A 24,881-nucleotide genomic window follows, 5' to 3' on the forward strand; every position below is an offset into this window, starting at 1 on the left:
GATTAGTATGCGTGCAGTTACATCGTAGTACGGCAGCATGCTAACAGATGGCGCTACGCGTATGAAAACATTACTCCAGTTTTGCACTAACCGACATCGCGTAGTAAAGGTACAATACAAGGTATGTACCACCTAGGCCCCTACAAATATATGTAATTGCTTTGAACATAAACGTTTTTTAATTGGTACATCTCACAGACGAGTTCAAGCGACTGTATTAATCATTATAATTTTTAAAGTTCAGTGTGATTAGCTGAGCGAGTTTAATATCCAATCCTAACTTTATTAAACTGTTGACTTTTAACGTTTGTGAGATGGATAAATTATACGTGTTTAAAAAAACATGCATTTTACCTTGGTCGTTCTCAGTCTCTATAGGCGTCTTCTGCCACTGATGCCGCACCTTCTGGGACCAGCTGATTGGACTCTTTCTCCCGCGACTTCTCTCTCGCACACTGCAATAAACGTTCATTAAGAATTAATGATATGCGGTCACCAGCCCCTCCGCTAGGCTTTTTAATATGGATGGTTGAGTTTTTCTAATGTTGGGATATGTAAGTAGTGCTAAAATAATGTAGACCTAATTCGAGAACTGTTGTGGTACTGAGCCGGTCGCTCAGGTATATCTCGCTCTGATAAGAGTGTTTACATTTCTCTTTGGGAAGTAATTGCAGGTTTAGAGTGTTTGAATATGACTCTTATGAGCGTCATATATTATTCTTGCACATTTTTGTGGAACAGTGACGTAATTTTATTATTCAATAAATCTGACAGATGACTTGGGGACTACGCTTTTTAACGTGTTGTATGATTATGTATGGATTATTCGAAAGTTAAGGTGCAGGAAATCCCGAGGTATTTTGTATATTAATAGGACAGGGTTTATGTGTGAGAGGACATGTTCATCAAGCGACATTTGCCTTTGAAAGCCACCAGACGCTATTGAATTATAACTAGATAATCCCGCAGACCATTACAAAATCTAATTTTGATAAGGTCAGGTTATGAACTTGACATTTGAGTTTGACTAGGATAATACTTACATAATGATCTTCTGTTCATCGGTTCTCTCCTCGTCTGACACGTCGACCCAGTCGTCACTGCGATCGCTCCTGTCACTGACACTTGTCTCGCTACTCGGTACTTGAAAAGCGACTTCCTGACCATTGTAACTGATCACAGATCTCTGCCCGTATATACTATTAGTCTTCTGCTCACTCGAAATCGTCGACTGACTTATATTGGACATATTATCGAACGACAACCGCTTATGAACAGTAGAAGCTAATTGTTTCCTAAGATTATTTCTCAGTTTCACCATACTTGGGCTGTTCGGGATGCTTTCATAGCAATGCGATAGGGAATTCGCGTCAGCGTGCTTGATTGTATCGTAGATGTTCTCAGAATCGTTGTAGGTCGTGTAGTCGGAGGCGTAGGAATGTCTTTTCCTATCCGTGGGACTGCTTTCTTTAGACTTGGGAGCTCTCGCGGGGATTCGCTCGTATATTCTGTCGGAGCCGATCTTTTCGTAACTGACGGTCGATGCGCCGCTCACAGATTTGGAGACTTCGTAGTTTTTGCTAGCTTTAGGTTGGTAGGGCTGGTAATTTTCAGCTATTTGTATTCCGGAACTGGAGGTAACACAGTAGGGTTTGATTGGCGACTTGCAGTATTCATAACCGTCGTCACTGTCTCCATCGCCTCTAGTTCTCTCTTCTAACTGCGAATCGCACAGCTCGTAACTATGCAAACTACTCTCGTCTCCTTCAGGATGCGATCTCATTTCTAAAAGGCATTGATAAATATTTTCTCCCGAGTCATCTTTTTTCTTTTCTATCGGCTCTTCTTTAGGAATTTCAGGTAGAGGACAGTTTATTTTTGAAACTCTATCCAGCGTTCTAACAGGTATTATGACTACGTTTTCAGTGTCTCTTGGTTCTAAGATTTCATAGTCGTCTTCAACAACGTCGTCTTTTTTAGGTTTCGACGTAAATCCGACTAATATTTCTTTGTTATAAGCCTCAACTAAGTTACTTTCAAAGTCTGAATTAGACTCATTAGTAGGATCAGTTCCAGTCTCTTCGTTTGTTTGCGAAATAGTTACTACACTATTAGGAGATTCTTCAGTAGATATGAAAACTTCCGGACATGATTCCGCAGTTTCATTAAGACTGCAGCTATAAAAACTGTACGGGCTTTCTGACACAGATTTTTCAGAATCCGAACAAAGTATGCTACTTTTCCGCCGCCAAAGAAATGATTCGTTAGGAGTTATACTATTATTAACAACTTGCACTTTTTCTTCCACTTTACTCTCAGGCGACGCTACACTCTCTGGTTCCGGATTAATCGATGTCATAGAACTCTCGCTGATATCCTCTTGAATTATTTCAACAATCTTTAAAGGCAGTTTTTCGGAATGTATGTAGTTAGTTTTATACTTATTTTTATCATAAAGAGATTCTTTTCTTTTGAGATTTTCAGCGATAGGTGTTTTCACGTTTAATGGTTTTGGAGGCAGTTCCGAAGGAGCCGGTTTTATAGTCTTTATTTTAGGAACACCGTCCTTTACCACAATATTTTTCGTTAAAACTAAAGTTGATTTCTTTTCAGGTACTTTTGGTTTCTCTTTAGGCATGGGTAAAGGTTTTTGGGGTTTCGCAGGTGGTCTTTTTAGTGTGTTATTAGTTGAATTGGTTTGCGCAATGATTTCGCATTCAAATTTCTTAATAACATTTTTAACTACGTTGCTTTCCGTTGGTTTTCTTTCTTTAGGGGGTTCGACATCTTTACTGCTTGTTTTTTTGGGAGACCCATCTACGGAATCAGAGCCGCTCTGTTCACTAGAATTGGAGTACTTTAATCTTTTCTTAGGCGATTTTGGTATTTTGGTGTTATCGGATTTTGAGCGGATTATACGCATTCTGGCTGAAGAAGTATCAGAAACGTGTTTGTCAATGGAATCCATACTTGAACACCTTCGTCTACTATTTCGTTTTCTTGAGCCTCTTCGTTGACGCACTACTATTTTTATATTCGGACTTGAAAGTGTTGAAGACGGTGTAGAGCTATTGCTTGCAGAACATCGGGCCGCTTGCACATCTATTGTTTTAGTCAATGGTTTTTTCGTCCCTCTGATCGGTTCATCAACCACTAGATCATTAAACTTCTTTGTTAATTCCGTAACTTTGCTGCTTGTGATAGTTACCGTCTTCGCAACAGGAGCACGTCGATAAGAGCTCCCAGCGTTTTTAATTTTAAAGCTCACTTTCCTTTGCTGTTGTTCCATGAGTTTTTTGATATTCGGAGATATGTCTTTTGGTGGAACAGTTTCCCTCATTTTGAACTGATTGACAGTTTGCTTGAAATCTTTGCCTCCGCCGGTGCTTCTCGAATCCTCGCTTTCTGTTGTGATTGCAATCTGAGCATAATGTAATGTAACCTCTTCTTTCTTGATTGCTTTTTTAGGCGGCATCGTTTGCGAGTTTATTGTGGAGTTTAAGAACGCCTGCTTTGCGTCATTGATGGACTTCATTCTTTCGGAGATCGGCGGCTGGACGGGCACGGAGTATACGCATTTGTCAGTTTTTTGGTTGTCCTTTATCGCCATGCTTGTGTCCGGTAGGATGAAGTTCATCAAATCACTTATGGTCCTGTGTCCCTTTTCGAGCTTGATCGACGGTATCAAGTTGGTCTTGGGTAAAGGTTCCCCTTCCATTAGACCGTTCAATAACATTTGTGATGGATGTCTCTGACTGCTTTTCTACGCCATCTGAAACAACAAAAATAAAAATTTAAAGAACACAGTTGTAACTACTTTCATTTTATTGTCGATTGAGGTAAAATCCTCACAATTATAAAATGTGAATGTTGAAAGATAACTGTCGCCAATAAACCTACTTTATGTGTGGAAACAGATCGTTGATTGCGAGCGAAAGTACGCGTTCTTATAGGCAGATAAGTTTCCACAGTAACGGACAGACTGACGTTGGGATTGCTGGTATTATTGTCTCTGACGTTCCCACGAGATCGCGATTACGATAGAGCTTGTACTCTTGTACCGTGTTGTACATTATGTTGGTGTTTTTATAGGGCTTGCAAAATTGTCGTTTGGAAAATTCCAGTCCTTTTATTGTGGTCTATTGTGTTATTTTATTAGTTGCATTTAATTACTTCCAAGCTTATTTGAATGATAATAACATACATTCTGTGACGCGTGATAAAGCATAAAGAAAACATATGTAGGAATAGGAAACAAAGCAGTGTGGAGACGCGCGATTTCTTGCATGACGATATGTTGGAGAGAATAGAATAGAGAGCGTCTATTCGAGGCAAAATAAAAGAAGAATATAACACGTAACATAACTTAACATATAAGTCACAAAATGGTCCCGACTCAGCATGATGCTAGCCTGGCTGGGCTAGCGCTGGTCTTCCGTCGGGGCCATGATCTTGTGCAGCACGAAATGTAACACAATATATAAAACAAATAATAAAAGACACGGCATGAATGGCATGATTATCACATTATGGCCATACTCGTATATGTATAACACTTCAATCTTATGTATTGATAAACTTTCAAATGTTTAGATCGATTTATTACATCATGAAATTATTTACAAATAGCAACTGAGTTGGTTATTAATGAACGCTAAAAGCTCGTTTTGAATATTTTCGCTTATTTTAGTAGTTCGATCGAAGAATATAAGTTGAACCGAATACGCTTCACAAGTACGTTAAAATACATTAAGTACTTCATGGCTCAGTGCTAAAATCTAAAAGTTGAGAATTTGCAAGTGATAAAGTAAAATCTTTGCCTATAAAAACGCTTTGTCTTAGATAAAAGTAGATTTTTCTAATCGAATTATCTACAACGCTTTAAGGCATAGGTAATTTTAAGTTAGGTATTGTAAAATGTACCTACATTAAAATCTAGATCAAACTGCAGTCATATTACTTTCGATTTTATTGCATAATATTATGCAGCACCTTTTACTCTTAGTACCAGTACCTTCACATTGTTGACTCTTCCTTATCCTCCTATGGCCCAAGATCCTACCTATAGAACTTCTTCAGTTCGATGAAATTTCAATCACATTCAATTGGAACAGAGTCGCTTTTGCATTGTTTCGTTCAATTTTCAAACAACGCAACATCAACTCTATTTCCTACACTGTAGGTTCAAATTTCAGTGGCAAATTTTGGATTTTGAATTCGTATGGCTGGGCCTTAGGAGTAGGGCTTCCAAATACCGGACTTCTCACAATACCGGTATTAATACCGAAACTGTCTTCATCAATACCGGGATCCCGGGATCCCGGTATTGAATATGAATCGTTTAATTTTTTTTTAGTTTTATTAAAAAGGGGAATTAAAAAGGGTTATTGTAACACCAGATATGTCCTAAAAGCTTTTAGAACAATAAATCAATGTCGCCATCTGCATTAATTTTATTTCACACTCCAGATTGGCAATAATTTTATCCAACTTGTTGACTTCACCAGTCAAATTTTTAGTCCAACAACCCACCAGCCATTTTTTTTCTAATTTCCGCCTAAAGTAGTTTGCCATACTTACTACAGTTCCTTGTTCCTTGCTCTTTTCTTTAAATTTTTTGATAAAATGTAAAGAACTAACTATATTAATCTCACTGTCAGGATTCCATCCATCACCAACCACCAAATATTTATCTGACGTTCAGGCAACGATCTTATTTCAATAATAAAATAAGGGCTAGATGCAAGTTAGATGCCTCTGACGTATAGTAAGCTTCTTAAGGGGCTCCCCTACGCCAATAACCTTCGATCTGAATCCCTTAGTTTTCTAATGTTTTTGTAGCTTATCGTAAAGCAACGGCTTTAAGCAATATAGTATCCCATATTTATTTCAAAGTCTTGTCTTCGAGATATTTGGCATCAAAGTTGAACAATTTTAGGCTAAAAAACTGGTTTTCTGGCCATAACTTTTGTTTTAATTAGTTTAAAATTAAAACCTCGACACGTTTTTTGAAACGTAAAAGACGAACCCAAATACATATGTTGATTTCGTACATGTCAGATCCTTCACAGCAAACTAGATACGAAATAACTGTTTTATTAGACAATGTTTAAAAAATTCATTTAAAAATAAGTATTCATTTCTTTCAAAATCCGGTAGACAAAAACGGAGATAAGAACCGATAACCGTTTGTCTTATAATTATATCTGTAGTGTAAAAAAAGGAGATACGATTCAAAACTTGCCAAAAATCGATGAAAACTTTGGGTAGCCCCTTAATACAGCCGAATATGACCATTCTAATGGATATAAATGGTTTATACTGCAAATTTTCCTTGTTTTTGAAAATACCGGGATCCCGGTATTGCATTTAAAAATACCGGTATTGAAAAATACGTTTAAAAAGACGGGATCCCGGGATCCCGGTATTGGAAGCCCTAGCTATTACATTCTTATTACGATAAATGTACTATTGTGTCCCCCACTGCAGGCTCAAGACCTCCATTTCCTTTCGTTCGTTTCAGTTTTGTTCTACACCTAATAGTCTTTAAAAAAGGATACGGGTGGATCAACTCATGGGGCCACACTCCATGGTTGTGTACGAGTTTCAACTGTGGTTACATCTGAGTATCTGTCAAGTTGTATCAGCTTGACAGTACATGGCTTCCCTTGAATGCGGCTGACCATGGTTATCTTTGCCCACTTCGGCATCAGAGCGCAGCGTGGGGATACGAACCCTACATTCCTCGGGAAAGCATCTACTAGTACAAACAGCAACTGTACATTGGTGGACCTTATTACAAAACCCATAAGGTCCACCGATGTACAGTTAACAGTGCGGGCGATGGTACTAGCCCAGGGGCCCGTTTATCAAAAGATTGTAACATGTAAAACAAGCGGATGTCACTTTTTGACAGCTTATGTTAGAAAGGGACTTCCACAGCTCTATTTCCCAAGAATGCCACCAGCCCTCAGGTCGTACGTGACGTGGTAGCTTCGTGAGTGTATGCGCAAGAGTGCAAGTGGGGTCAATCGTGATCTGCTTTCACTGGGACACTGTCAGGTGTTTAATGGGGGAAATAGCCATAGTGGACCTGTTAATTAACTGGCCATGTTGTTTATAATCAATATAAATTTGAATTATTAATTGAATTAATCGACTGACCCTCATATCATAAAACTAAGCAACTATTTACAACTACGAAATAGAAATGTCAATTTGACGGATAGGGAGAAACGACTATCAACGGTTTATTAGATTTGACAAATGGTCATGAATAAGTACATTTTGATTAGGTCCATAAGTAAATTTTGATTAAAGATTTAATAACTATTAAAGTGACATTTACCTTAGAATATTCAATATAGATGTAAGATTGTACTGTAATAATTATTTTGACTTCTATTTTTTTTCTAATGCAACAAGTACCTACTTCTTACAATTGGAAAAATATTGCATGCTTCATTTAACTTTCTTTTGTTTTGTATTTTTTATTATTTTAATATTATTTATCGTAAAAACAATCTTGCCTAATTCTTGGGATTAGTTTAACGAGTATTGTTCTGACGAGTGCACTAAAGTAGATGTATGTTTCTTTTGATGAATATTACATCGAGGAAGTTTTTGTATTACATACATATTAGATTATTAGTTTATTACTTATACATATTATTAATTATAAATATTTCCAATACGGATGTTTATTATATTACACAACAAAGAAAGTAAAGTCGGTATACCTTTCCGGAGTTCTGTTTCCTTTTAATAAAATTATACACAACGATACGTAATACTACATAAATAAAATAAACATTACTATACAAATATCGTACCAAATGTGTCCAGTGTTTATAAATGTAACACCGTTGCACAACGAAGCATGAGCACAGAGTAACAGCACACAGAAAGAACACTCAATAAGGAGAAACGCCTCTAGATTTGCACATTAAAATAATAATACATTGAAAGCTAGTATTAAAGATGGAAAACATAAAAAGTTATGGATAGTTGTAATTATTGGATTTATTTGAACTGCCCTGAAAAAATTCTCAAAAGGTTGTACCTACACGTAGCTACTACGTTATATTTTTGTTTATAAACGTTATAATAATGGTATTTAAATTAAATTTATATATAATACCAAATCAATGCTGCCTATCACCACAGAATAAATAATAGTACTAGGTACAGAAGACTCACTCTCTAACAAAGCGGGTCTGTTACGATCAGAACAGATATGGCCGCTAGGTGGCGACAGCGCCACGCGCGGCTTATGGCTAGCCACCAAAATTGGTGTGGAACGGATGTACTTTTAGCTACCTGTAGCAAAGCGACGAAATCGCGGAGTGAGCCACGCCTGCTATCACTCTCTTACAGCGGATTTAAAGAGAGATCTAGTTAGTTTCCTATTCGAATTTGACACCACGTGATTAGACCTAAAGTTTGATCAGGTCAAGACGTAACAACAGGCGGTCTTATCGCTAAAAACCGATCGCTTCCAGACACATCTGAGTCTTTTTGTTCTGTGGCATGCGCGTGCGCTGATTTCCGCTCAACATTACGCGAAATGGGCGCCGTCGCTTCAGGCTCACGCAAAACTCTAGAAAGTCCGTACGTGACAGAAAGCAAAACATAACATTACATCTTACAATACAATATGTAATGCCGGCACACTTAGGTGCGACCGACTTCTTCGATTGTTACGATGTTAGGAATGCGACAAAGTGCCACACTAGGTACGAGTACGCCAATCTGACTGTGGTGAGTGCGGTTGACCATGGAAAAACATCATAAACTTTCTCAACATTACCATATCACGCCAAATATAGCCAAAAAGGGATTACATAAATATGTAAATATTAGGGGCCAATCTTTCACAGATCGACCTAGCCCCAAACCAAACTAAGCAAAGCTTATAATATGGGTAGGTAGTAGGATACGATATAGATATGTACTTATATGTATAGAAGATAAATACATACTTAGATACATACCCATATAACATCTACAGGGTGTCCCATAAGTGATACGTCACAGTGACACTGGAGGTAGACCAGGCCAAGAGGACCCAAACCAACTTAACATGACCCCAGTAAAAGTGGCACGGTTTTTGAGTTATTGCCAAATTAAGGTTTTTCATGAATTTTGACCGTTTTTAACATTGTTAGTGCCAGTGTGCACTCGGAAAGGTCTCGGAGTTAATTTTTTTATGTGTACGGCATCATGAATAGTTAATTAAGATAACAGAATAGGTATTTTATCGATAAACAATGTAAAATGCAAAAAAGTACTGGTTTAATCTTGAATTAAATTCACAGCGAAACATTAATTTCGACTTTGACCACCTGTCGTGAAAAAAAATTACTAATAGAGTAATGATCTAATAACATCAAACTATTGAGCATATTATGCAGATTCAAAAATGGTATGAAACATGTACCTTCCTGCAATAAAATAGGAATTATTATCATCTTTCGAAAGCCTCATAAAAATAAGTTAAAACTAGGAAATCTGCAAATAAATACCATTTCATTCCCATTCATTTGATCCCATACCTAAATAAAAATAGACTAAATAAATAAAACAGCATTTGTTAAATATGTGTAACCAAATCGCTCTAGGAAATCCTCTAGCAACACAATGAAGGTTTAACATTGATGTATCACAGTTATCACACTCATATAATTAACATCATAAACTAACAAGTTTAACCTCAACAAGAATTAACTTCCGAAAGCAAGTCGGAAGGCGGACGCAAATGATAGTTAACTCATTTTAAGGAAATAAAACTGTACCTACGAGTAAACATGAACATATTAGAGCTAGATTGAAAATCGTTGCGAGCAAAACTGTAAACAATGAAAATATTAACTTTAAACCACAATAAATGAAACAAATTATATATCCCCACAGAAAAAAACCCAACAATCTACTTTTAATTGTTAAACACCACAGGCCAAGAATCTTGAATATGTATTCTGCGTAAGTTGTGTGACCAACTTCACAGTGTATGATGGCTAAAGGTGGAAAAGACTCCCCTGATTATATCCACTGTATATTAAGTAGTAACTGAGATGAAAATGTAAAAATAGTACAATAGTACATAAACTTTGCTGATAAACAACTCAACAACCCGCTTCAATAGAAGAAAGCCCACAAACTGACACACAAACCCATATGGCCAACAAAGACCACATTCTAAATTCAAACAGCGATTTCCGAAGGCCGAGAAATTCCCTAAACGTGCAAAGTGAAGCTTGGTCAGTTCATAACTGTACTGGTAACGGTATTGACCGTTGGACTGATGAAAGAAGAACATTATTTGTTGTAATTGATGATAATGATGATCAAACCACGGGTTTGATTGATCCAATTGAGCCGGTTAATGATTTGGATGCGATGATTTAGTCAATGATCGAATGGTTCAGGTTGACAGAGATCACAGTTGGCGTAGAATAAGAATACTTACTAAAGAAATAAAGAAAACAAGACATCTACATTTCGTGCCCTAAAAAATCAAGAAGTTCAACTGCACTAAGATATGTAAGAACTTCAATCTATGTAATTATAGACTGATTCATTTTTTGTTTTCTTTTTCAATGCAAATAATTATGATTCATGAATATAATATTGGTACCAACAGTTTAATAGGGTATTCTCCTACTAGTCAAATCAGTTTCTTTTTTAGAACTGTCAAAACTATTTGCTAGTATGGAATTTATATGAAAACTAATATAGTGACGTCACGGTCACCTTACCTACTTTTTATATGTATTTATATCCGATTTACTAAATAGAAATAGTATTTTCTCAAACATGCAATGAAATATTGATGTTATGTTCCTTATAATAGGCTGCGAAGTATGACGTTTCAGGTGCGGCTAGGACAAAAGGTCGTTAATGGAATTTCATACACATCTTGCAGGCCTAGGCCGGCAAAGTCCTCTTTTTTAATTTTCATTTCACAGATATTTGTGACACAGCATCGTGGCATTCATCCATAAAAAAAAACTAGAGGCAGTATTTGCTTTATGGTTCGTAATGACACTGCCACTACGCATATAAAAAAAAACAAAAAACAATGTTTGCTATAATTTGCAGTTTTATTTGTATAAAAACAACATGAACTTAATAAATAATACATTCTATAATTTTATAATTTTAAATTATAAATTTAACTACACAAATAAAAACATTTTGAAATATTTCATCTAAACGTTAGCGGTAAAAAGGTCTACTCAAACACGCGTAGTTATATTTTTTAAATTGTTATGGAGGTAAAGTTGAAAAATATTCATTCTGTTTTATTGGATTTATGGTGCGTTGTTGATTTTTTGACTTTAATATGAGTTCCGACGAAATAATGAAATTAATAATAATTGTAATCGTAGGTGTTGGAATTGGCAGCGTAAGCAGAATTGATTTTAATAACTTGCTGCCTCTGCCGCCAAGTCAAAGACGAAGTATATATGTATATGGTTGCTTATGGCAATTTTATTATTTGAGAAACTAAGAAAAATGGCTTACAGTTTATTAGAAACAGTTTTGTGGCATATTTTAAATGAACGTCAAATTCGTCAACACTGTGGAAATTATACTTATTTACTCCATGCATAAAGCAACGATGTATGTGAAACATGATATGAACATGAAAGACTATGTAAACTTATATGACGAAAACGACAGTCAGACGGATACAAGGCGAAAAAAATCAAAGATACATGAAAATATACGGGTAGTAAAAATACACGACTCGTGTAAAACATACGCGTGATAATGATATAGGCATGGTCTAATAAAACATGGTCTTCCATTCCCAGAGTGACACGGGCCTACGTCACAATAACATTGCCACTTTATTTCAACATAACATGTTACATGGGTACATTATACCTATGGTTAATAAGTTAAAATATTTCTTTATAATTTTATAATTTTCATTTATATGTATTTTAGCTTAAATTTTACAATAACACGTCATTTTTAATTACTCGTTAGCAATATCTTCCGATTCACGAAAGAAATTTCAGACTTTCGGGTAATTCTGTTTATACTACTGGCAACACAGGATAGCGCTGTGCACATTTGACAATTCGGATCTAGATAACTTCATGCCCTGACCGTCATCCTCGTCGAACGCGTGTTAATTGTTATTTCCTTCTCTCGCTCAGTGTCAGCAGTCACAGTGTTTTCCAAACTTTTCACGTCGTAAGCTTGGTAATTAATGTGTAACTGTGAATTAGTTTTTTAAACGTTTGTCTTGTATAGATAAATAAAGTTTAATTTAATACATTAGATTTGTTTTATTTTACTATGTTTCTACATGAATAACTTAAAATTAATGCCGTTAAAATAATTTTCACCGTTGGTTAAAATTCTCCCACATTTCAAAGTTTGAGAACCTGTAAACAGCATGATGACGTAGGCGCGTGTCAGTTAGGTCATACGCGAATCTCGGAATGGAGTACCAGGCGGAGTATATTATTATACCATGGATATAGGTACGTGTTGGTTATATTTTGGGTGTAGTTTACTTTTAGTTTTTTCTATAAATAAAACTTGGATTTCGTGGATTTTTTATTTTATTTATTTCATTGCATGTGTAAGAAAAGCACTATACATACCTCGGCGGGAAATGGGGTTGCCCGCGCTCAGACCTATCCGGCTTCGCTTCGCTCGGCCGTCTATATGTCTTCGGCCGGCAACCCCTTTCGTCCCGGCCTCTGTACTGTAGTAATGTACTATTAAAAATAACTGCGATCTATGTTTTTCTTTATCTGATTCTGATCTTATTTTAAATACAGGAGACATCCCTATTGTGTCAAGGTTAGTTTACAACGAAGAATTTAAGAGTGTAATTTTAGATAATTATCATAGTCTAAAAATAACTACGTGTTCTACTAAAATATAAAAACACCAATTATCTAAATCTATATAGGTCAACAATGTTAATATGCATGTCAAAAAACACTTTCACACTTGACCACTTAATTACTTATGCCTACAAAAACGAGAAGTAATAACTTCTTGTGTATGCTAATAATTCTTTTGTGTACAACTCTTTATGGCAGAGGGAGAATGAACACTTAGTATGCTATGCATGTGTTTGGAATTACAAATGACAATAATATAAGCTATTTGACCGTACGCCTTAGAAAATGACCCTAATTACTGCTGCAAACAGTCGTGAGTCGGCGATAAGTGTCTATTAGTGCGAATATTTATACACCTTGATTTACTGACAAGCTTAAGTAGCTCAAAGAAAATACACTCTCATCCATGTCAAAGGCAAAATGCAATGCGATTTCCGAACTAAGTTATTAGACACTAAAATCATTGGGCGCGATTACGCACATATCAATTGAGAAAACATTTAGGTAAATCTTATAATTTATTTTACCCACTCTTATTAGAAGTGGTAACTGCTGCAAAAAACCATAATTTTAATACAAGGAACTCAACATTTTTGCTACGTTTACTTCAAGACTGAGATGTGGAATAGTATTTCCTGGGTCGATAATGTTACAGATTATCTTCAATCAAAAATAGATAACCAACCAAGACTGAGCTATGTAGACCAAATAAAAGAAAAATCTGGTGTCGTGTCGTATCAAGAGGTCAAGGATATGGCATACGAGAGGGATAAATGGAAAATACTCCACGGACAAGAGGATACCTGTTAAATTTTAGAAGAGAGAAAAATAGATACCTAGCTAGTATGTTGATTAGACAGATGGAGCTTGTTAGTGTCAAATCTATAATGAACGCGATCAGTATTCAAAGTTGCCATCTTGATAAGGACGGGACAGGACCAGATTGAAAGATAATTCGAAAGTTAATGAACTACGGCTAAGAAAGTGAAAACAAATAGACCACTCTAAATAATCGAAAGAAAGTACGGAGTGTAAACACAAATGAGAGATCTTAATTCACTCGAAGAAAAATTATATACAGCCTACAATTCGACATAGCACGATCGACAGCTAAACACAATCTATGTAATTTCGATGCTTTTAAACTAATAGCATGTATTAAAAACAATTTAGAAAACTATAAAGCAAGGTAGTAAAATAGTAACAATCGTGACTCTGAAGAATCCTAATGTAATGATGACAAGAATGTTGCTGGAAGAGAATATAATTGTTGTAGTTACGATAGAGATTTTTCTAGATTCTCGCCACATTTTACGGTAATCTTGTAACAACAATGACATTACGTCTTTCGTACCTATATAGAGCGCAGCGTAGGTACCCCGTGTATGTAAGTGATAGGGCAATTACAGAGCTGCATCTACCTACTTCCCTTTTGGTTGTATGACTTGTATCATACAATACAAGTCATATAAGTTACATTTTTTTTTTACATGGCTTACACTGTTTGGCCGCGCCTGGGGCCAGTTACAGTTTGTGGTATGAGTGGGATCAGGCCGTCCTTCAGGCCGCGACACTGCCAAGTATGAAAGGAGCGAGAAAGAGACAGAAGGAGTAAAAAGATGATAGAAGAGAACAGAGGAGTGCAGTTTACAGTACAATATTAGCATGAAAACATGACGCTATACAATCTTAGTTTTTAATATTATTCTATGAGGAGATGCTTTTTATATAAAAATATTTCCCTAACCTAGGGCAAAGGGCCCGGTGTGGCATTGACGGGTCTGCGTTTATTTTCCCAATGAGGGCGCGTCTATGTAGGGCTGTTTTTATACTGGAGCAAATGAGGAATCATGCGTCACGGAAATTGCACGTTATAAAAAATCGATAGTTTATAGACGTACCTGTGCATATGCCTCCTGGAAATAATAAATTAATTTTGTGTTTAGTAGTTTTATGATAATAGGGTATTATTATACTGTATTTAAAATAAATTATTTTACACCATGCATGAAATAAAGCACCAGATAATTATTAGAAAAACACAGATAAGTACATAGAAGTTATTTTTAAACACAAGTTCTATTTAATAAATCGGATAGAAATATAAAAAGTAGGTAGGTGAGTTGACCGTGACGTCACGATGTACCTAATGTTTCATATAAATTCCATATTAGCAAATCGTTTTGACAGTTCTAAAAAAGTAACTGATTTGACTAGTAGGAAAATACCCTATTATATTTATTTAAGCCGAGAACTTTTTACTAATTTTAGTTAACATTACTTACATTACAGATAACTGAGATAACTGTATATAACTAAATTGAATAACAATAAGTAGGTACCTAACTAAAAAATATATAATATATTAGATAATCTTAGAAATTTCTCTAAATCGGAGAAACGCATAAAATACAAAGGGCCGTAACCCATCAAGATCGAACTTCCAATATGTTAATACTGTCAATTTACTGACGCTACTTTCACCTGCAATAAACATAATATTACATAAATCTATAAATCAACATTATCTAATAAGGAAATCTCTAATGATAGTAATAATCCATCCCAAGATCCCACGTGGATGTTAGATAGTAAATAAAAACTTTTTACAAAAAAAATGAAACCGACTTCAAAAAGGATGAAATAAAATATTATCCATTTTTATGTCTATGCGTTACCAACTCATATGTTTGAAGTCGGTGCCAAGCCAAATTTTGAAGCATACCATGACTTTGGTGCGATTCGATAAGGATTTACCTACGTTGGATTGCCTTACACGACAACAATGAACGTACTTTCTGTAGGTACAGTCGACGTTAAAAATATGTTTACACTTTTCGCCTTATTACAAAGGAGTAAGGTGCAAAAGTGTAAACATATCATAGACCTCGACTGGACCTAAGAACACACGATCCAACCTTCTTGGCGCAGTCCGTACCATGTTTGTCGGCACATTAGTGTAAATATAAATGCATTTTTTTGCCGTCGTATTTTTTAAAGAGCATTTCTTACTAATGCTCGAACAGTCTATAGCACGCAAGTGTGGGATTGGGACTGAGTTATTTTCCGTCCCTTATCCAGCATGCCTTATCCAGTTCTAATGGGATTTATAGCCATAAAGCTGATTATTTTTGACTGGTATTGTTACTACTTGGCTTGGCACCGACTTCAAACATATCAGTTGGTAACGCATAGACATAAAAAAGGATAATATTTTATTTCATCCTTTTTGAAGTCGGTTTCATTTTTTTTGTAAAAAGTTTTTATTTTACCATTTTTAGTTTTAACGCATTGTCAAGAGCACGACGCATGAATGAAAAACAAGATCATGTTTAACACTAAATTCGTGTACAGTCAACTGTAAAAATATGGGTGTACAAATCATCTCAAAAATATGTCCCATAACTCTTATATCAGTGAATTAAGAACTATGGGACATATTTTTGAGTAAGTTGACTACACCCATATTTTTACAGTTGACTGTACCTATTACTTTAGTAAATATGTAATCAGGAATTTTCTCGAGTCCGTCTGGGAAATTATAATTCCTGTCAACTAAATCCATCCGCCCGCACCGCCACTGACCCCAATCCCTCAGCCCCCGATCACTCAACCTCACAGCACATCAACCCCTGATCCAGGAACCCCTCGATCCTGAACCAGCAACCCTTCAACCGCCATTCCCCGACCCCTTAACTCCTAACCCTAACCCCCGATCAGTAGCCTTACCAGCTTACCACGAGTTTGACATTGATATATTCGCTAGCATGTGTGTAACTTACTTCCTATGCATCTCGCTCGTACTAACCTTAGTGTGAGCGAGATGCATAAAAAGTTACATTTAGATGCATAAGACGTTAGCGAATATGTCAATGTCAAACTCGTGGTAAGGCTACAGTTGCAGTACATCAAATTGGTGGTTTTCGGAAGCAAATGCTCGAGTTACTTTAGAAAACCCCGAAATCACTTAACACGTGCCTTCAAAAATTGAGGAGTTCCCTCAATTCCTCATGGATTCCATCATCAGACCAGAACCAAAAATAATACGAAAACACCTTGGAGGTAACTTCTTCCAAACAAAAAAAGAATTACTCAAATCGGATCACAGGTGCCGGAGTAATCGCTGAACATACTTACATTTAAAGAAATCATCATCATTATCATCAAAATAATCATCATCATAAGGTCTACTTCATCAAATTGGTGGTTTTCGGGAGAAAATGCTCGAGTTGCTTAAGAAAACGCCCAAAACACCATGCATACATGCCTTTAAAAATTGAGGAGTTCCCTCAATTCCTCATGGATCCCATCATCAGAACAGAACCAAATTAAAATGGGACCAACTCGGAGGTAGCTCATCTCAAACAAAAAAATAATTACTCAAATCGGACTACGGATGTCGGAGTAATCGGTGAACGTACATAGAAAAAAAAAATTGCTACAACCGAATACAGAACCTCCTCCTTCTATGAAATTGAAGTCGGTTAAAAAAAGAATTGAAAGCGTGAAAAATATTAATTTTAAGGTCAACATGAAAACTAAAAACTCCATTAGTTTAGTATAGGCCACCGATTTAGGTCGATCGAGAGTGTAACATTATAAATGTACCCTTGGCTCCAAAAAACAAGCTTACTGGATCAATACTGATACATATAAACAAAATTGTGTTGAAAGAACCAATTAAGTAGAGAACGTATATCATTATTGGAATGGCAAAAGGACTAAATAAAAAGCATTTTTGTTCAATATGCATCTTGTTAGCCTTGGAGAGATGGAGAGGAATGCGAATCGGAATATCCTTTTACCGCGTTCTTGCACATATGTGCTAACATTCACAAAATTTGTATTATACAGAATCGGGTAATTTAATACTGTGACACCTGCAGTATGTGGCTTGGTGATGTGGAATACATTTTCATATCCTCAGGCTCTAAACTAAATAAATCGGCCAACATTGTTTAATGAATTTCTACTTATGTATGTATTAGTATGTATATAAGTATTATAAGTATTAGTAGTAGTTGCTATAATGAATGTTTTGAACTTTTAGCACAGCAATAATTATTACGTCGAAAAGGATTCTAACGAGACTGGTAACACATGGCTTATCTTAACTAATAAATATGTAGGTACCTATGGTATGAGGATAATTTCAAACAGAACTCAAATGTCACAGTTTCGTCATCGATTACTAACTTACCTATATCATAATGTAACGTATAACAATTATGTTATAACCAAGGGCTGGGACGTCACGAACTAAGACCAATTAAATAAATGACGTAAAGCCTTTAAACAATATGACTTAATCATTTTACCACACCACACACCATTAATCCTATAGGCAGTCAATGCACGTCAACAAGTATAGTACCCATTGTTTAAAAGCATTATCTATCATTTCGACATAACTAATGAGACTAATTCTAAGAACTGATAGTGAGTTTGAAGAGATAAGATAATTTATTTTAAATGAAAGTAACATCACGATTATATGCCTATCTCCGACTGGTTAAACCACGTCGTTAAGGTCAAAGGGAGGCAGGAAATTACTAAACCGCAACTTACGAAACATCTAACTTGTTTGTTAATGCTACTTCTTGATGACTAGCTTCTGCTCGCGACTTAGTCTACATGGAAAATCATGATGATTAATAAAAAATATTCTCTAAGGGCCTTCCCGGGACCTCAAACTAAGTATGTCCACACCAAATTTCATCTAAATGTGCTAAATTCATCAAATCAGCGATATAAGCAATTAAGCATGCAGAGGTAACAGACAGACAGAGAGAGTTACTTTCGCATTTATAATATTCAAGTAGGGATTGACTACGAAAGACTAGTAGCTCAGTGAGTGAGCTGTATATCTTTACAGATTTTTACTTACACTTCCACTACACGGGGACCCTTTTGAGCAAAGTCGAGGGAAAGAGTTAACGCTCGATTACAAAGAAGGGAAGTCCCGAACCATCAATCTGATTAACATAGAAGTGGTAGTACCACATCAAGTCGTCACCTTCGTAAAAGTCGACGCCTTGGGTGTCAAGATCCTTATACCGACGTACTTATTGTGTCCATTGTCTTACTATTAAGGACTGCTGGTTTCGCCAGGTGCTATACTAGGTCCAGTAGCAAATAGACTTTAATTATATGTCTTGCATCTGCTGTGGCAAGTAATCTATACTATTATATTTATGAACAGGGTTCTGCGTGATATAGGAATGGAAAATGACTAAGCTGTTACAAGGCCTTTCAACTCAACAGTCAACACAAATTGTTTGTATTTTATTCACGTATTTACGACAGCACGAAATAAAATAACGGTTAAAATGTGAAATAATTTTTGGTATCAGAGTCTACGTATTTCTAAAAACAAGCCTTAGGTAAGTATATAAAATTATTATTCTACGCTAGACTTGATATAATTACTTTCAGCATATTTCCATCACACCGATAACAATACACTCCTTTTTTTGGGCAGTCGTGTAAAAATAAAACAAATGCGAACGAGAGAGAGAGAGAGAGAGAGATGCAAATTATAAAATCCTGCAGGCCTATTATGGATGGCTTTATCCACGTGACAAAATATCCGTCACTTATTAACACTGCGCGACTGAAAGTGACGGATACCGTTTTATCACGCTGTCACGTAGACAAGAACAGCCATCATATCCGTACTGAACCCATTTTTAATGATTGAATGCTGCTTTCGGCGGTTATCGCACTGATGCGGTTTCCAGAAGCGGAGGCACTCTAATAACCCCCTTAGGTGCTATAAGTCTTTGTTGCGTCACAATAATAAAATAGGCACTACGACTATAATTCTTACACAATGGCCAGTTTATACATATGAAGTTACAACAAGGAAATGTTTGAAAATATTAGTAAAGATGATGATATGTAAACATTGCCATTGACTTTTGCAAACATGGAGTACCTAATATTTACCTTTTACATATAATATAAGCACACTGGGAAGACCAGATTGAATCATTATTAGGTGCCAACTTTTACCAATACAAATGATGGAATTAAAAAAAACATAATTAAACCAAAAGATAACTAACTACTGACTCTATGAACTTCAGATCTCTAGAACCGACTCTCCACCATTTTAGCCGCCAAAGAGTTCCATATAATTTTCGAACCTGCTTAAAAAATGTCACGAAGAGAAACGTAACATTTAATTAAACCCATCAAGCTCAAAACCAAAACCTGTTTACAGAATTTGGAAAAAACCTTAAAATACCAAAGGCTAGTAAAGTAAAAGTGATACAAGGGGTAAATGAAGCAGGTATAATCCTTAATCCCTCTAATGAGTTAAAAGGAAGGGAAGCCCAAGGACAGGCAAGACCGGACGACTAGCATAATGGGTATTGTCAAGTATTGTGTTGAAGACAATGGAAAAGATTCTGTGGTTTGTTCAACTGCTTTACGATTCTAAAAACAGTTTATGAATACGTTGTAGTTGTAACTCTGTTAGAAACAGTTTTATACACACTCATATTTAAAAATTACAATCAAAGATTCATTGTAGCGTCCAGGGCTGCAATTGAATTACCTGCATCTAATATGTAAGATTACTCTTGCATATCGTATATGCTATAGCGTACCTAGAGGGGCAGGGCAGATAACGAACCAGGCCGCGTAGCGACTGTAACCTTGGCTAGGCCGGCTGTCCACAGCTGTTTTCGCGGTAGACGTGGTATAGGTAGAGTAGAATATATTAGATTACAAACACTCTAATTAAACACAATTTTTTTTTTGGCTACACCGCAGTCAGGTATAGATTTTATGTTATATTATTTCTTTGTTGACCATAGGAGGAGACTAGACTAGACCATTTAGGAAAGATGCGTGCGTGTGTGGACGCGTTTCTCAACAACGGTCCAGAAATTACGCTAAATCTATCAGTCTCGGAGAGGCTTTTGCCCGTCAGTATGTCATTTTATCGGCTATTAAAAGAAATTCTTAGCAAACGTTATAACTGTTTTTATAAATAAACACAGATGCTCAAAGCTAAACGAAGACTAGATGATCAAAAAACTCGCACTAAGCTGCAACTACATGTGCAACGCTATTAAGGTCAGCTATCCGCGCCACTGGCTGCAATTACGGTTGTTAATAATATGAAGTAACGCGGCAGATGCAACCGCGTGACGTATGGGGGGCGTCCTAATCCAGCGACTGCGAGTGCGCACGGCAGTTTACTGTAGATTGCACGCTTTATGCGAATATTGCATGAGCTGCGCTGCTTGGGCGCGCCATCTGAAGCAAACATAGGTCTCGCGGTGCATTCGCTGGATCTGGTTCAGCTTTATTTTTTGTTTTAGATGTTTTACTTTTGTAGATGAATAACTTCGTTGTGGTATCTGGATCGATAGAGCTTGCAAGCTGTTACAAAGTTTTTTGTACGCAATGCATACTTAATTTAATACGTAAGAACACTTTGTATGGAAATTCTACGCAAATTGATCTGTATTCTCATTAATGCAGCAGTAAAACTATTGCAAACCAAAATAACACAAAAGCGTGCCATTAGGCCAAACGCAGATTTTCTGTCTTATCCCGTGTCCCGACACTCCCGACAAATTAAGCCACTTGTTTGATTCTTATTTGATTTCAAACCTAATGCAAAGCCTAATTAAAAATAGAGTTTCTCTAATTTATCTTAATAATTACTTCTGGTTCATAATTAATTCATGAAAAACTTTTATCTTTAAATCAACTTTTAATTTTTTATAGTAGTCCGAGTGATATAAATATATCAAATTTGAGAACAAAAATACTTCATGCTATTTTATAGCAACGTAGCAAGTACAATCAGCATCAGAAGCCACTGTAAACGTATATTTTATCTCACTAGCCAAAACAAAATACCAAGCCATAATTTTTGCCACGCCTGTAACTTCGGACGAAGAATGAATACTTATTGAATATCAAACCGCAAAATTGCATCATTGGAGATTCGCGACGGTCAACCGTCATGTCCTCATGTCTAGACGAAATTCTAAATAGTTGACTTAGTTCACCGGCGCGAGGTAAGTCGAAACGAGGAGTTGCGTGTGTTTAATCGACCGCTGTTAGATAAATAATACAGCTCATTTGGTGCTCGACTGTAAAATTGGTAATGATATCAGAATTTTACGTTATCAAACACGCTTCTAGATATGAAAACGTACCTAAGCAATGTTTGTTGATGTTGATGTTAGGGGCCTTCACACACAGATCTTAAATGAAGAAGGAATCTGAATGTTAATGTACTCGGATTTGTGTTTTGTCACTGAAGTTTTGAGTCAGAGACATAAACTTTTGAAGGGATGATTACAAAAACAACATAACTGCTTAGAGCGGTTGACACTTTTTTAAGAACATTGTTAATCGTTTCAGGTGTCAACCAGTGTAGTCAGTTATGTTGTTTTTGTAAACATGCCTTCAATTACTTATTCTGTTGACAGGTTTTGGTTAGAGTTTGCCCTTGCAAATACTATAGTCTAGTTTCCGTGAGAATTTTTTCATGATGCCCTTGATTTCAATCAACGTGTAAAAATACAATATACCTAAAAACTACAATTTTGCATTAGCCCGTTCTTAACGTACGTTAGTTACTTAAATAAGGTATGATTTGCTAAAACCTAATAAAGACAGTTAACCCTTTACCGCATGGATTTTTTATTCTCCCCGAATTAAATATATGTTATAAAACACTATAAATGCAACATAAAAAAAATTGTGAAAAAAATCTATATTGGACCCAATTAAAAATAATAGTAAATAACAATTTGTTCCAAATCTGACCGTCAAATTTGGAACTGTATGCAATATATGTATGGAAATGTAAGTTTAAAAAAAAATCACTTACAATTTCAAAAACTATTTATTATTTTTATACTTATTTTTGCTAAGGTTTAGGCTATGGTAGCCACTTACCACCATACGGAACGTATACTTGTTTGTCATTGATGTAGTAAAATAATTTGATCGTTATAGGTTATCTGTAGCTACCAGCTGTCACCGGTTATCTACAGATTATTAGCAATGCGGCTAACGTAACTAACTTAATAAAAATAAAATACAGAAGTAGCTTGCCTGAGTGCATAAGGTTCCATATTTGCCAAACTGATAAAAAAATCAATAATGCATAATGTTCCATATTAGTCCAATCCTTCTAGCTTGTAACGCATAGTGTTCCATTTCAGGAACAAACTTTCACAACATCATACATAGTCATTTGAATATAAATGCTTACATGTTTTACCATAAAATCTCGCGGCATATACTTTTCTAATACTCAACGCTGAAAAATTATTTATTGCACTAAATATAACAACGAAAAGCTAATTACAAAGTTGTCAATCACACTTGCAAGTAAAATTGCCGGACGTCGGTGGAAAAGATAACGTCATTTGGACCACAAACTAGTTAGAAGCTGCATCAAGTACAGAAAACGTTCAGTAGTATTCATAGTTTCTACCTCTTACAAGTTCAGTAAAACAGATGACGCTTATATCAATCCAAGAGGATAATATCATTACGTTCCAAATTTGTACCCATATGCGGTAAAGGGTTAAGTAATGTAACTAATGTACTCGTATTTGTCATACGGGAAACAAATCCAAAGTCCCAGTGACAATGTCAATTTATTTACCTACAAATCCATTAACTAGTCATCCTATGAAGCATAGTAGGATTAGTAGGTGTTGTGTTTGTTATGATATCAACATACCGATGAAAACAATACAGAATGCAGACTTATAATTTATAATAATAGGTAGTAACTAGTAATTTTGCTATATCAATAACAACAATAGTAAACAGTAAATTCTATACATGTACTACTAAATCTAAAGCATCAGAGTTTGTAAAAAAGACGAAAAATAGCTAGTTTTATGAGGATGATAGTCAGTTCAAAATACCTAACTACGATATTAACACACTCAAAAATATCGTGATGTAATTTTTTTTAACAGGCCTGTATCTGTATCTAATCTATTATTTTGAAATATGCAATACTGTGGAAATTTAAATTTATTTAGATTGTGCTATAGTTTTTCGTTAGTTTCTAGAGGGGATACTATTCAAAATAAGGGCCAGTTGCAACAACCACAGTTGACGGAATCAACGTTAGTCAGCAGTGGACTATGAAACTTCCCATACAAATACATTTAGCGAATGCTTTAACGGTGACATACAGTTTGGTGCAACTGACCCTTAATATCAATAATCTCTACATCCGGTTGAGTACCTAATCAATTTTGATGCACAAAAAGCACCGATCAATTATACGCACTGCCACCACACACAGAGCCAAACAGAAATGTACTTCAATTATATTTATACAATCAATAACCGCATTTAATCGACATACTTAATACATAAACTTAATTGACTTTCTCCAGCATTTATAACATTTTAATAGCTAATTTTGATTAATTTGCTTACATCGCTGTTAATATACCTGTAATTTTGGTAAATCCGAAATCACTGCACTACACTTCACTTTCACACATTGTACACTCACTGATGATTAATAGTGTTATTATTAGGTTATTATAAGCGTTGTCTCTGCGGGTGGTGAAACTGGTGAAACATAACGTAAATATAAACAGCAGCTGCGTGAACGTCCGCGCTCCGTCGCCGTCGCATCGGATCTGACGTTGCGTCTGACGTTTCGTTTCCACTGTGTGGACGGTCTGACCCAGTGGGTGGGAGGAATGCGAAGGGCTACCTGCTTAAGAGCGCTATTACATTTCGGCGTTGAGCGAGTTTAGGTATTTTACGCGCTGCGGCAGGCCGTGCGAGCTCAGTATGCCGATCCCTTCTACCACACTCGCACTACAATGATGGATTAAACATTCTTGATCCTTCGCGAAGCATATTGAAATCAACCATAACAACACTAACTGTACTTAACTTTTAAAGTTCTAAAACTGTTATTTGGTAAGTACGAAAATACTAAATGCAGTGCAAATGTACATAGGGGCTGTTCATAAATTACGTCATCTATTT

At 35.9% G+C, this 24,881-nt stretch overlaps 1 protein-coding gene across 1 annotated transcript in view; it reads right to left on the minus strand.

Moving 5' to 3' along the window:
* LOC134792673 (uncharacterized) overlaps window positions 1-24,524 on the minus strand; it is an 88,290-nt gene extending 63,766 nt beyond the window's left edge. Inside the window, exons 1-3 of the mRNA XM_063763936.1 lie at window positions 24,331-24,524; window positions 1,044-3,772; window positions 355-455 (exon numbers count right to left, since the gene is read on the minus strand). Coding sequence (XP_063620006.1) covers window positions 355-455; window positions 1,044-3,736 — 2,794 coding nt within the window. The 5' untranslated portion in view covers window positions 3,737-3,772; window positions 24,331-24,524. The remainder of the gene's footprint in view (window positions 1-354; window positions 456-1,043; window positions 3,773-24,330) is intronic.
* Between the last annotated feature and the right edge of the window lie 357 nt (window positions 24,525-24,881).

This window comes from Cydia splendana, chromosome 8 (genome assembly GCF_910591565.1).
Source record: "Cydia splendana chromosome 8, ilCydSple1.2, whole genome shotgun sequence".
Taxonomy (NCBI): domain Eukaryota; kingdom Metazoa; phylum Arthropoda; class Insecta; order Lepidoptera; family Tortricidae; genus Cydia; species Cydia splendana.